Source organism: Pinus tabuliformis, chromosome 4_2 (genome assembly GCF_031772625.1).
Source record: "Pinus tabuliformis cultivar Carrire ecotype Pingquan chromosome 4_2, CPIR1, whole genome shotgun sequence".
Lineage (NCBI taxonomy): Eukaryota > Viridiplantae > Streptophyta > Pinopsida > Pinales > Pinaceae > Pinus > Pinus tabuliformis.
The window spans coordinates 505,212,662-505,228,287 of record NC_142304.1 but is presented as its reverse complement, the minus strand read 5'-3'; the positions used below and the strand labels follow the sequence as shown (position 1 = coordinate 505,228,287).

The window sequence follows — 15,626 nt, the reverse complement described above, 5'->3', positions numbered from 1 at the left end:
TTTTTTGGGGAAACGTGGCCCGTACGACCTGGAAACGCGTTTCCGGCCGTACGGCCACGTTTCTGTTTCGGGAAACGTGGCCGTACGGCCGGAAACGTGTTTCGTTTTGTTTCCCCTGGCGAAACGCCCCTAGGGCCACGTTTCCTGCAACTTAGCTCTAGACAGTTAGTTGAACCTTGATAATTAAACAAGTTTGACCAAATTTCCATTTGAAGTTGGATTTTGTAGCTTTTCACTCCAATACAGAAGATCTTCCCTTTTCATAATCAAAGTTTCTTTTACAAATCACAACTTGATGACTATACTGTGAGAGGACCATGTTGAGTTATATATCTGCATTATGTTCTTAAGATTCCTTGGTTATTGAGCAGGAAATTAGAATATTTATTTCTTCAATTTAGTGGGTTGCCTTTTCTAATATGTGACACTATGATGTTAACACGTTAATCAAACTTCACCTCTAATGTCCAGTTGCAATTATTTCACATGGTGGTCTGGCACTAGGGACTTTCCCTCTAATGTCCTTTCTTAATAATTATTACATGTTGGTCTGGGACTAGGGATTGAAGTTTGAACCACTGCTAAGGTATGACCTGGCCAAGTCACTTTGAAGTTGGATAACTTGGCTTTCTGCAATAAGGTGTATCACCACACAATCTCACACCCAAAGATGAAAAGTCCCAACTCCTAGATGGAGACATGAAACTAGGAGGTTGGCCATTGTCATCTCACCAACACTCCTTTGTACTTAAGACAAACCTAGACCTAAGTCAAGGGGAGATTCCCTATGGTTGCTAGGACCACTTCTTGTAGTATATAGTGGGAGTAAAGGAAGCTTAACAACAAATACGACAAAAGTAAAATGGGAAAGTTTTAAAGATGGGGTTGGAGATGATGAATGAAAGGGGAAATCCAATGCCTTGGTTTTTTCTTTTCTTTGGTCACTAGAGGAACCGACAACTGGGCTGGTTTTGTACTCATGTGACATGGGGTGAATTCCGACCGCCATCGCTATAACCTCTAGTCGCTTTTGTATGCCCTTTTCACAGACACATGTTAATCGGGGGGGTTTGAACCTTGGATCTCATAGTATAACATTTCATGACATGGCTTTGCCAATTGAGATACTCCCCAAGGGATAAGTCCAATGCCTAGTTATTTGGGCTATGGATTAATGAACTATGAGGGTGTTCTACTAAGGATTATAAGCAAAGGATAACAAGGTGTAGAAAGGAAAGGGCCTCACGATAAGAGCTTCACAATTCAAACTAAAAGTAGGAAATGTTAGACATTCACTAATTCCATGAGATCTAGGGTTTTAAACTTCTTCTTCTTAAAGGAAAGATGCAAGTTTCACTCACAATAGGAGGTCTAACACTTCAACTCCTCTCCTTATGAGATCCAACTTTAGCTTTTGTCAAGCTAACTTACAATACAAACACACTAGAGATGTGCTTAGAACATATATACCACACATATAAGATTGTACAAAAACAATGACATATCTTTTTTTTTTTGCATGTGGTTCACGAGCACCCTGGTCAGTGAGTGATCGCTACGTCCACGGAAAAATCTGGGCGATAGCTAGGCTAAATTGCCCCTCGGCCTACTACAAGACCTGACCCCAAGGGCTTCAGGTGGATTCGACCCTGTGACCTCCCGATGGCGAGGCACGATTTTTGACCAACTGAGCTAACCCTTGGGGCTAAAACAACGACATATCTTACATAACAAGTACCTTCAATTCCTTGCTTGAGGCTAGCATGCTCACAAGTTCTCCCATTAATCGTCTGTTCCAATCCATCTAGAAAATGGAGAGAGCAAGATAGGCTTTAGCTCAACTCTCCTCTACAACAAAATATTATCTACAATAACTAAGGGGGCAAATTTGGTCAAAATCCCATTGAAAAATGCTTGGATGAGCATAAGTTCCAAGTGAAGCTTAGGTTTTAGGATGAGACAATGTTGAGGGCACGAAGGAGGATTGCCTCTCAAGTGTTGGCTAGGGCCACTAGGTTTTCTTCAAGGATGTATGGGGGGGTTCATCCTCTCGGAAGCTTCTCCAAGTACTAGCAAGGTGATCCCAAATATTGGTCAAGGCAAGAGGGAAGAGCCTTAGGACATCCTACCTTGATGCAATTAAACAAGTCTTCAATGGTTGAAGAGGGAATGTAAGGGAACTATAGTTTGAGTTACCATTCCAAGCGGAGCAAGGTGCTCTTCATTGGCCTTATAGTAGCTTTGTTCTACAACAAATTGGAAAAAATAGCCTAGTCTAACCCTTGAACAATATGTAATAAATCACTTGGAAAAAGATAGATGTACAATAGCTCTTTAAGCAAGTTTTCTCATTAGTCTCCAACAAAAAAAATTGAGAGAGGTCTCCCTCTTATATAGATAGGGAGCCTCCTCATTGTCCTCAATACATGGTGTAATACAATATGCGTAGCTCAAATTATGGGCAAAAACCATTGGCCCAAGTCAAAACAATGGTTAAAATACGTCAAGTGGGCACAAACAGACCTCATAAAGCTCCAACATGTGAGCACCCCCTCAAATGTGGTCAAAGGTGTAACAAACACTCATATGTGTGAGCCTAGGAAGGCAAGATCAAGTGTGCCTCCCTCAAAATTGTTCGACATCCATCAAAATAGGTGAAAAATGGTCAACCAAAGGGCACAAGGGCTAGAGCGCCCCTCCAACTAACTCTTAAGAGTGAGGAAGTGGACCAAACAAGAAATTACAACCTATAAATGTGTGATGTCACCCCACACGTGCTATGTCCAAGGAAGACCCCAATGAGAGATGGCTCGTGTGGCTTCTCTAGTAGGGTGCTCCTCAATCAAAAGAAGATGGTCAACTGCCATGATATCTATAACTGCTTTGGCAACCTGTTACTTTGTGTAACCACCTCCTAGAGTCCTTAAATGCCTCAACAAATTCCCACATGGTCTAAAGAGGGAATAATCATGTGTAAAGTGTTCAACTAGGCAAGGGAACGATCTTTAAATGGTCCATGTTGCTACTGTGATGATGTGGCATCCCCATCATTGTTGCATGCGCTTTCATAGATCCTAATGCAGTGACACATATCCCAATAGAGTACATTGATCTTAAGAAGAATGGCATGGATCCTAATTTCCATAGATATGATTACATATAGGTACATGGATCCAAATGTAACATCATAAAACCCAATGCAGTGTTACAAATATCGAGACATCGTACATGGATCTTAATGTAGGGTACCCACTTGTAGTGTGGGTCCAACATCTTGATGTTCCTTTCAGTGGTATATCTTTAGTGATTTCATCCAACATAATTTGCCTACGTTTTACCATGGGGGGATAACAATTAACCCTTATACATGTGTCAAGTCCTACGACAAAGTGTATTTTCAAGGCCCCTAAGTAAAAGGTGAGTGAGGTGATGGAAAATCATGAGAGGGGAAGGAAAACTTCATGTGATGACCCCCCAAGTCAAGTAATGATGCATTTTCTAGTTTTCATGAGCTAGACATTTTATTTATAGAAGCCTTTAAAGAGTGAGCATAACTTTCCAAAATTTTCCCAAGTTTTACCATGAGGGGACAACACTTAATTCTTGTACATGTGTCAAGTCCTAAGACAAAGTGCATTTTCCAAGTCCCTCAGTAAAAAATAGTTGAGGTGATGAAAAATTATGAAAAGTGAAGGTAAACTTCATGTGATGACCCTCAAAGTCAAGTAATGATACATAGGGCTTATATTTTTGGTCATCTAGCTTTCATGAGCTAGGGTTTTTATGTATAAAGCCTTTACAAGGGGAGCCTTGCATTGAGTTGCCTTTCCTCGACACTTTTTCTTACTACCCATTTTTCCTTTTTCTTTTAGTGATTATTTCATTGAACAAGTCCCTTTTTATTTAGATATTCATTGACAATCATGGGACTAGGGGCAATGGCCTCATAGTGAGGTGGCATTCACTCATGCTTTACATTTTATTGGCTTTTAACCATTGTGGAAAAAGTCCCGATAAAATCGTGATAACATCGGGAAGTTGCGATTGTTTTAACTTGCCGATGTTATGGCCGAGTTTTTCATGATGTTTTTAAAAATGAAAAACTCGGGATAAAATCGCGAGTTTTAAAAAAAACTTGTGAGTGAGGTGCTATGCCACATATAAGTTAGGAAAAAGGCCAAATTTTCTGCTCATTTTGCACTCTAACCTTTGTGATTTGTGCCTGTGGAGAGAGGAGGTGTTTGTCACTGCCCAAGAGGAGGAGATTTACTAGTTTTGTGAGGTGGATTCGGAGGCACTGGAGTTGGAAGAGGTAGCAGCTGCAAGGGGAGAGAGAGGAGGAGGAGGAGGTGACACCATCTTGGATGGGCAACAATAGAGGACAAAGGCGGCCACCTATTTTTTCTTCTAGAGGACGACAAAGTCCATTTGTAGCCATAGGGGCAAGGCCTTCTTCCTTGTGAAAATTCTATCACTGCAACAACTGATTTCTTTTTTTTACTTATTCCACAATAAGTTATTTATGAAATTACTTCAATAAACATTAAAATAAACAATGTTGTAGATATCACACCGTAATACAGAAACAAACATATGCACAAGCATTAACACATTGACACAGATATTTTGGACAACAGTCCCCGAAAAAAACCCAATATGGGAAAACCGGTGCAACAAGGGAGGATTTTATTATTTAGCAATTCTTCAATACAACAAGGTGTCAAACTGGCTTACCCACAGAGAGAAATAATTCTCCAGCACTTCTCCCAATCCCAGCATCAACCCGGCTGACCTCTACATGGCTCTCAAACCCTCTGCGTTAGCCCCTGCTTGACTGCGTCAACCCTGGGCCTCTTTGTGTCACCCACGCAGGCCCAGCTAGTGATTGTGGAATCTTTTGCTACCTCTGCGTCTGCTTGAAAAGCCCTGCGTCTGCCTTTTTGCCTTGACGCTGATCTCCAGTTGCTGATCCCGCCTCTTTGCTCCGTACTTGCTGCCTCTTGACTGCTCACCAGACCACTGGTTCAATTTCTCAGCTAACCTCGCTCCAGAAATTGAATTGACTAGTCTCCCTCAGTGTGTTCTGCAAGTGACCCTCAAGCCTCCTCTTATACTTTTCTCGTTGACAAATCAACAGCCGAGATTAAGTCCCTAATCAATGACTAAGATTAGATCTCGCTTGATCCATGACTTTTGGACCATTCTAACACAGTTTTATATTAATTCACATTAATATTTTAATTTCCCTAAGTTTAGTCTTAGGGACTCCATTAAAAATATTAATTATTTTAATATCTCCCGAACTGTTTAGAATCTACCCAAAACCCTTTCTGGTTATTGGAGATCTCATGTGCCTTAGCCTCTCCACCAATTTTCGTGGCTAGAACACATCTGATGCTACACCAAATCAACATTCCTCTAGAGGAAAAGGAAAAGCCATTCCCTATTCCTGTAAAATGGGCAGAGGAACTCAATGACTGATTAGTTTATGACATGTAGATGACTCATGATGATGATATACATTTATTATATTTTTTGTTGATATTTTGACTCTTGAGATTGAGTCAGGACTCAAGATTCAAGACTTGATTCACTGTTGATATGTGATGTAGCACTAGACTTCTTATACATCTTATATATTAGCTTTCTTTTCATATTTATGTGGCAATGCATTTATTTGATGTTGTGGATACTTTAGATGCTAATTTAAAAAAAAATGAATATTTTTGTACTTTTTAAATTTTGCCGAGTTTTTGCTGATTTTTTCAAAAACCTCCCGACTTTAACAATTTTTTTAAATTCTGGACCCGTGCTGATTTATTCCCGAGTTCAACTTTTTCCACATTGCATTTAACTTTATTTCCTCTCCACCTCTAAGCTTTTTTGTGATCTTTGATAAGAACATAAAAGGGGATGGTCTTTCTGTGGAGGGGAGAGTGAAGGGGTACATTGGAAAGTGTCAAGTGTGGTTGGGATGTGTAGGACGCTACCTTAACCAGTGTCTCGCAGTAGTACAAATTGACTCAAGAAATGGTAACACTTTCAGAGGAAAGCCATGCCCCCTATACTATGACGAGGCAAAGAATAAAACCATAATGTTGTGAAGTGTTATCAGATTTCATTGGAGTTTACAACTTTCACAGCAATACCCAGAAATTATAGCACCACAAGTTACAACTCATTTATGAAATATCAAAGCAGACATGCTGAAACTGTTGGAATTTCCATGCACCCTAGGTCTGTATATGCCTTAGCTAGGAACATAAACACACTAGAAGATACCCAACTTTAAACAATTTTGCACAGCCAAATATAATGTTGATAAGATCAATAACAGTACACAGTATTTTTGGCCAAAAACACGTTCCTTATTTATCTATTAATAAGAAATCCTTAGGGCTCCCATACCAGGGATCATGGCCCTTTACAAACTCATGTACAAAGCTAATATACACAGTCAGTCCATTGACCAATAATTCAGGGCTGAGGCCAATTCCTTTAGGTCCTCATCTGCCCATATACAAATACAATCAGCTGTCCTTTGCCTACAAAATCATAATCAGCAAGATACTTACTCACCTGGGCTGTTTCCTTTAGCCCACAGGCACAGACCTCAGTACCACTTGCTGTCCATGCTGTAGCACTCTTCCTTTGCTGCTGCAGTCTTCTTTCCTTTCACCAGCAACCCTATTTCTCCTTGATCAGTCCTGTAGCTAGCCACCTAACTGCCCTTTGGCCTTCTCCTTGACTTTTGTCCAGCCATTCTGGGCACTTCTAGGCCTTGGCCTGCTCTCAGCAGCCCTTGGCCTCGTCTTATCTGTCCTCAGTCGGACTGTTCTAGCCTAACAGAGCTGCAGCCTGTCTCTCCTAGCTGCAGCCAGGTATCTCCATGCCTTCAGCTACCTTTCTTTCTCAGCTTGCTGCTAAGGCAGCCCTCTATAAGTCTCAGTCCACTGTGTACCAGACACTCTGCTCTCTGCTAGATCCTTGGTCAGCCCTCTTTAGCATTTTCAGGCCCTTGTCCCCCCTTAATTAGATCCTTCGCCAACTGATCTGAGTCTCGGCCAGGTCTCCCTAGTCCCGCGGTCAGCTTGATCCAACCTCGGCCCTCTTGTTGTCTCCTCGCTCTGTCCTAACAGTTGTCTTGCCCAATTCGGCCAGCCCTCTTTTGCTTTCTCAGAACCTCGGGCAGGCTGTTCTAGCCCTATTCAACTTGTTCTGTCCTCAGCCTAGGTTCTGGGCTGCCCTATCAGGCCTGTGGCCAGCACTTAGGGCCTTCTTGAAGCATATCCGGCCTTCCTTTAACCTCAGACAGACATGCGGCCTTCACACAGAAGCTCTGTCACAGATTTCGGTCCTCCTCCACAGAAGAAACTCGGCTCCTGTTCACACAACTCCTTCCCTTGGTCTCCTCTAGCAGACTGTGGCTCCTTCTAGGGCAGTCTAGGCTAAGTCCTTCTAGCCTCAACACACAAATGAAGTCCTCCTCATTTGATGTGACCTCTGGGCTCTAACCTCTCCTTTGGCTAGTATATATAGTTTTCCATAGGTTACTTAGGGGCATCTGCATAAGAAAGGGGAAAAATGAAAACTGTTTGAGTCTGGAGAGTCTGACTAAGAAAGCTCATAAATTCAGCAACAATACACCCTTGTGAGGGTGCTACTAAGGTAGTAACCCATTGGGGGATAACATATAGCATTCTTCTCACTGCAACCTGCTCCATCTTGTGATTTTTTTTTGCAGAGGTTTCTGTTCATTAAGTGCCATTCCCCCAATGTTATGGCAGTGCCATGTTTCCTTGCAGAGTTTTACTTTGTTCACAACTGACTCTTGTGGGATTGTAATGTTCCTAGCATTGCAACTTTCTTCATTCTGCACCTTGAGGAGTTGCCATGGGCATGCAATTGAACCTTGTGGCCTCTGTGACATTTTTCTATAATTTTTTGCTATGGATGTTCGCTGGTCTTCAACTGGACCATTGTGGGGTCTGTGATCTATGTTACCATAAACTTGACTAGGAGACCCTTTTTTGTTGTTGTTTCTGTTCCCATTCCCATCTTGAATAATTGAATCTACATCAGTACTTACTAAGTAATTTTATATGCATATAATATACAAAGGGAGGGGTTGCTGGATTCACGTTTCTTACCCCCAGAAACCTTCTACCCCGTTTCTCATTACATTTCATGTAACCCCACATCTGTTAACATAGTGTGCAACTTCCTGATATCATAACTTTGATAGTCAATGAATATATCAAGTTTCATGATGAAGTTATGGAGATTAAGAGAAGTTATGTAGTTTATCAAGGTAGTAATGGACATTATGTCACTGACTTCTACCTAGATATGCTACAGAATTGTAATGTTTGAGAATCTGAAATTGTTTTGAAAGTTTGAATCTACAATGTTTTATTAAGATCCTGGTCCTGATGATGAACCACACTTGTTGGTTTGAAATGTGTCGGCCAAAAATTTCTTTTATGTGATTTCTACCAAAAGACTTTTCTTAAATAACTAGATTTGTTGTGGACGTGGTTACAATGAATCAAAACAGCAAGTATTAACATTTGATTCAAGAAGAAACTAATGTTTAAGTGATCTTCTGTTTTTGATAATGTAAATGAGGATGGGTATAGGCTTCATGTTTCAGCAAACCAATGAAAAAGGACTAGTTCAATGGTAAACTAAGCTTATATTTTTTGCTAGTGAACAAGCTCTGGCTTAGATTCTGTGATTGACAGGTACTTTCTCCGTTGAAATAACCTTGGACTTGCATTTGGCCTCATCTACATGTGCCATGAGGGTATTGACCCGACTCATTTCCTGCATTGATGCAACTGCAGTAAAAGTTTAGTTTTTTCAAGGCAGATCCACTCCTTTCCATGCGGATGCAACATTTGCAGAGTGACATATTTTTGGACTTTTATGTTTGGGATCATTATTGTGGTAGAATTTTATCTTCTGAGTATAGGTATTGGCTCTCTTCTGTTTTTGCAGTAGGAGACTAGTTGTTTGTGCCATTGTCTGGATTGAAATTTTATCGCTTTTGTCAATTGATGTATTTTCTGCTCAATGTTAATCGCACAGTGAGAAAGTCACCCCCAAGTTATGCATATGCCCCTTTGGCTAGGTTATAATTTTCCATTGCTTGTTGGACTAGCGTTTGGCTAAGAAACTGCGACACAGGGGCATCTAAGTTGTCAAAATCACCCGATAGGGGATCACATCTGGCTTTGGTCACACCAATTCATAACATGCTGGGTTTTTTGGACCTAGTGGAGTTCGAACTCGTGACCCTTCACATGATGAGTTTCTTAACAGAACACCCTGTCACTGGCTGTCCTACATCTTGTGTGTCGTTCTCCTGCTAGAAAATGCTAGCTAAAGCAAGTAGCAGGAAGACACCAGTTTTTTCTCCACTGTCCATGCTCAAAATTTCTGAACTGGCGGTGGAAGAAACATGAACAAGATGGTTGAGGTGGTTAAAATCTAATATATCATGTGAAATATCAGATTTGCTAATGGTTTAAGGTGTTAGTTTTCTAACGTTTAGTATGTGATTAAGCGTGGGATTATTCAATTTCCTGTTTCCTAGTTCCTGTCTCTTTAAATGCATGGAAGATAGTCTCTAATTGATGAATGTTTTCTCTTGTATAACCTACTTAGCCTTCCTCATATCAACTCAGTTTACTCAAGATTATGACCAAGCTCCCAAAGTCTCTTAGCAGTGTGAGCATCTGTTTTCAGTTGGTGAACTTTCACTATTTGTGCCATGCAAAACAAAATACATCATAATTGAGCACATCCCACACCAGAAGGGGGCATCTGCATAAGAGCTCAATTATTAGAAAATTGAGATGTCATCACAAAATTCTTAATTCATAGTAACCTTTTATATTATTTATATCCCCCAAATTGGGGCATTAGAAAGAAGGATAACTGGCTTCCAGAAGTTGGCAAGCTTATTATGGGAAGAGTCAATTCCTTTTGTTAAAGTTATTATCTTGGAACTCAGGTTATACCTTATTCTAGAAATATTTGCCAAGGAATAAAATACGTTAATGCTTTGAGACCTCGTTCCATCTAATATAATATGTTTCATCAAAAATATCATGGTCAATTAGGTCAAATCTAAATTAATGAAATGATTTTAAGTTGGTTTCATCATTTATCTTCTCATTTTTATGATTTACCAGCTTTTCAATACTGCAGTTTTCACTCTTCTCCTCTGCTAGAACTTGGGTTTCCTTGTCCACCTGTGCAGATGGGAGTCTTTCAAAAATGCCAAAGAATCTATTCTGACTATGATTCAGAGTCTACCTATACTCATCTTGTTGGGTTTCATAATGTGGGAATGTTTTTGTGTAGCTGTTTCCTCTGTTTAGGATATTTTTGACAATTGAGTGCCCTCTTTTAAGTACTTTTCTGTTGTTGTGATTAGTCAGTCTCTCTACTGTTTTTTTTAATTAATTTTTTTATTGCTTCATGTAGCTTTTTGTCCCACCCTGCAGCCTATAAGGTAGGAGCCATTCTTCACAGCTTTCAAAGAGCCCCAATCAAGAATTGGGTCACAAGGAGCAAACATGTCACAAGCAGTATTTGAATGATAACAATTTCTCTTCTCAACGACTCATTCTAGATCCTTTTGACAAAATTATGGCGATAGCCTTAATGCTTAGTGTCAAGTTTTATAGATGACAAGAGGGTGGGCTCTGGTCCACTTATGTGTGTGCAGGGAGTCCAATCAAAACACCTTTGACCATTACCTCTAGGTGACCCCACGGCAACATCAGGGGCTAGACACCCTCATCGGAATTGAACTATAGTCATTAGTGAAAACTCCTCATTCCTCAGCAGTGAATCCAACTCCTTTGGACACTCTATTGATGCGTTATAACAAGTGATGTTTGAGTGTCGTTCTTCAGCATATTACCCTGCCTGAGACTGATAAATCCTCCTTTTACAAGGATCCTTGTTTATAATAGGTTGGGCTATTCAAATGCCGGTCTTTGTTATAATTTTTCTTTCTTCACTATTCAGATTATCTTGTTATGTATTCTGTCTAGCAATGCCTTCTTTGAGATTACTATACCCTAATTAAGGACATTTAAGGCCAATGATATGAATTACTGGACCCTGATTACGGATCTAATATTCCATTATTTTATTTTTAAAAAAGTGTCATAAGAAATATTAGCCTGTCATATGGCTTCTCTCCTATTCGTGAATATAAGGTTACAGCTTTTCTAAAACTGCTTGGGCCAAAATATGGCAATGTCATTCACCTAATTATCTTAGCTGGTCATTTGAACTTAGCTTTATTTAGTTCCTCTGTTTTGTTTCTTGAGTTTGAAGCAATATATGCAGGCATGGAACAAAGAATCTGGAGTTGAGAAGCCCTGTGATATATCACCTTTACAGCATTATGCCATCCGATTTCTTAAACATACAAAAGGCAGTGATTATTCAGTTCAAGCTGAAGCTCCTTCTACTCCTGAGAGATTATTGGATGTTGGCATTTTGGAGCCATCTTGGGAAGATCAATTTCCAGAGGTATGCTTTCTGTTTGGTCCATGTATTAAGTTATGCAGCTAGAACTTGGATTTTGTGCATGTCGTAATGAATGGTATTGAAATATTATTCATGTGGTAGGTGGACAAAATGTAAGGCCTAGAGGCAATATATGACTGTTGAGATTCTGAGAAGGCATATAATCGTGCCTGACTTTACTGAAAATCAAATGTTTACCTTTATTTGCATTTCGTGCCCAAGTTTCTTTCTTGGTAAGCTATTTCCTAAATTAGAGTGTTGGTTTTTTAATTCTTTTCAGGAAAGTTTATTCTATACAACTCCATATGGGGCAATGGAGGCATATCGAAATTCTGTAGAGTCATATTGGGCATCCCATGAGGTTGTAAGAATACTATCCATTACTGTTCATATATTGTAGATTGTGTTCAATGCATATCTCATACCATCTTTCTTTCAGCCAGTAGTACACTTTTCATAATGCTTCTTAATACCAAAGCCCTCTTGCAACCAATTTCTTTTACCTTTCTTTTGTAGAATCATGAAGGGATGCCACGAGATGAGAACATGGAAGCCTGGACTGCTAGAGATGCTCAAGCAGGTATTGAAGCCAGCGATGAAGCATTAGGGCTCTTCAAATATGAAATATCTGATTATGCTGATGACAACCATTCTCATTCAGGACGATCTCCTCAAGAGAAGATGTGTGGTGGAGATGAAGATGAAATGAGAGTGCAATATTTGCCAGGTGCTTTTGAGGGTAGCAAAGCTAATAAAACTCGTAAGAAGAGAAAAAGCATAATGAGGGCATCTATGCCTAAGACACATGCGGGTAGATTTCCATCAGGAGAATCTCATGTTCTTTCTGTAGGTTACAAGGCTGAAACAAATAATGGTATTCCTTTGCCAGTGTCAACAGGAAAGCGAGCTTTACCTTCTGCAAATTTGAACATTGGTTCCATTCCAACAAAGCGTATTCGTAGTTCAACGATCGCTGCAAGACAACGTGCTGCAGGATCTCTTAGTGGAGGAACAACTGGGGCTTCTGGTCTTGCAAACAAAACTGATGTTTCAAGTGGGGATACCAGTTCCCTGCAAGAGGACTTCAACACATTGTCTGGTGGATCTCAACATCCAAAAGGTATGGATGTTGGACCCACTGGAGCTTGTGGAAATTATTGGCTCTTTGATGCAGCAGATGTGTCTGTCAAGACAAAAAAGAAGAAAAAGACAAAGCACCTTGGCACAGGATCCTCTTCAACTGCTATGGACACTACTGGAAATTTTGGTCCCTCTGGAAAAGTATGGATGAAGTCTTGTTGTTTAGATGAAACTATCTAAGGATATTTTAATGTCTTTTTCATATAATGGTTATCATTTCTTGTGTTGCATGGTTTGAATGCAGGGTTCGGAATATGATCATAAGTGGCAACAAGATGTTACTTCTCCTCTTGACCAGGTATCTATTTTTCTTTTTATGGTCCAATACATATCAAGGTGGAAATAAGAAGACTGCATTCTCTATTTCTTAATCTGGAACAGAGACTTTTAAGTACTGACCAATCAGTAATTATAAAGAACAACAGATCTTTGAGATGAATACTTAGGAAATATAAATCAAATCACCTTCTTATCAAACAATATTTCTGAAAAATAAATTTGATGTCATTATTCAGGTTGGTATATAGAGGAATGCAATAGTATTCTATTCTTCTTTTATAGTGTGTGCATTCAAGCATGTCAAATCAAGATGAATAGAGGGCACAGTGCATGCTCAATAGGACTAACTCATATAGTAAGTATATGCCTATAAACTCTTAGCCCTAGCATACGATTCTTAATTATAATCCCTGATAAAAACAAATCTGTTATCTATGTGATATATAGAACCATAGGCATTGGTTTATTTAATCTTTTAGATATCCAGTCCTCACTTCTTTGATTGTCTTCCTTTTTAGCATCATGCATTTATGTTCCCTTTTTCAGCTCTTCTTGTTGCATTTTAATCTCATTTTTATTTTCCTGCCTTTGTTTTGCCATAAATCTTTCTTGCATCTGTCCTCATCTCAACAAATCTCTTCATATCTATCTTATCTACTTGTCTGTCACATCTTTCAAGTACAATCAACCTATCCTCAGGACATGTGCCTATATGTAGCTTCTAGTGGCTTCACCTCATCTAAGCTGACAACTCATTAGTAATTCACCGTTCTCTTTTCCTATTGTTAGAAACTTAGATGCCATGGTCACATCAACGATAGTGATTTTAATCTTCCTCGATGGCCTTTGCTGGCATTTAAAGTCACTTAAGATTCTTCTGATCTACACCTCTATGTTTTTCATCAGTTTCTATTTCTGAATCCTGATCGATTTATCTCAATCTTCTTGTTTCAGCTACCTTTCATCTTCTGTTGAAAGTTGAAACTTGCTTTCCTGTGCTAGATCAATCCCCAATGAAAGTATTTTTTCTTTTTTTTGTGGGAAAGTATAGATTTAGCCTGAAGGCTTATTGCCCCCCTACTTCAACTTCCTAGAGCTTTGCAAAACCTGAATAACTTTTTCAGCTAAGAAACCATGAGCAAGGGATATCTTTTCCTTCAAATCATTTAGGGCTTGCATTGGCCCCCACTGTTATTTGCCTAGGGTGACATTTTGTAGCATTATGTCCATGATGTGGCCATGGCCAATACTTGAAGATAAAAGGCTTCAGTAATTGGGACCCTCAAAGGTGGTTCTACGCCATGGACAATACTTGAAGATAAAAGGTTCCAGTAACTGGGACTCTCGAAGGTGGTTCTACTGCAGTTCGATATCCATTGACTAGGAAATTCTACATGCCTCAATAATGCATAACTCCGTAGTAGCATTCCTGCTAGCTGCAACTGTACTCAATACTCATGTGGGCCCAGCTGTAGGCCAATCTACTATATATATATATATATATATATATACAAGTGTTCGCAGGGGCATAACACGTACTTTTCCTAGAACAAAGATTATGTGCTGGACTGGATGGCATTTGTAATCTATGGAATTCTGCAAACAAGATAATGAAGTAAATTTCTGAACTGACTTTTGAAGTGGGGCATACTTGATCACTATTGTAAATGATTTGACTTGGACAGAATTAGTAATTCACACTATAAACAAGGATTGTGAAGCTAGAACTTAAATATAACATTGAAATATCGAGGAATTTTCATACTGTAGCAGAAAGGATTATGAAATGGCACTCTAAGATAGCTAAACATAATAAAGCGTTATTCGTCTACAACTCTGTTGCATTTGTTTTCAGGATGGGGGAATGGCGAGGACGGGGGGTGCGTCCCTGGGACAACTAGAGCACACCCCCAAAAATTTCAGGGGACGACGGGTTGGGGATGGAAATAATATATATATATATATATATATATATATATATATATAGATATAGATGTTAAAAATTCATATATATATATATGTTAAAAATTCAGAATTCACTATTATCATCTGTATTTGCTTCAAGCTTATAAATATAACAAGCTATATTATATAGTATTATTCACAGTCCTTACACTTGCCAATTCTGAAAAATCTCGAGCAACTTAAACAGGGTTGAGTGACTTTCTGTTACTGGCCGCTAGACATGAGTAAAATGCAGTTTAGCTATAGGAAACTTAAGTGTAAATGAATGGTCTATGAGACAGAGAACTGTCCCTTTAGCAGATTTTCTTCATATTTCTTGTTAATGATGATTATGCTGAACGTAAAAGGCTTTCCCTTCTCAAGTGTTTTTGCAAACTTTTACAGCTGTATTGAAAACCACGATAAAATGATTTGATTTTACAAAGAGATTAGATTCATATTTCATTAAGATGGTGATTGAATAGGAATTTATTTAACATTTAGTACCCAATCCAAGTCACTACTATCTGATTGCTTTTCACAATGTTTGAGGTTGGGATGGCGGAAGCATTAGACTTGAATGACTCCTGGAAACCCATGCACAATATGTAAAGCTGAGATGACCTGAAAAACGAGAAAAAACAAGAGCAATAACCACAAGGATCGACCCTTTGAAATGTTGCATTTCCTGTTTTCTTGACATAGAGGCT

At 39.3% G+C, this 15,626-nt stretch overlaps 1 protein-coding gene across 1 annotated transcript in view; it reads left to right on the top strand.

The window, feature by feature from the left end:
- LOC149170215 (chromatin modification-related protein EAF1 B-like) overlaps positions 1-15,626 on the top strand; it is a 112,226-nt gene that overhangs the window by 38,932 nt on the left and 57,668 nt on the right. The window contains 4 exon segments of the mRNA XM_089428942.1: positions 11,371-11,556; positions 11,834-11,917; positions 12,070-12,834; positions 12,938-12,991. Coding sequence (XP_089285068.1) covers positions 11,371-11,556; positions 11,834-11,917; positions 12,070-12,834; positions 12,938-12,991 — 1,089 coding nt within the window.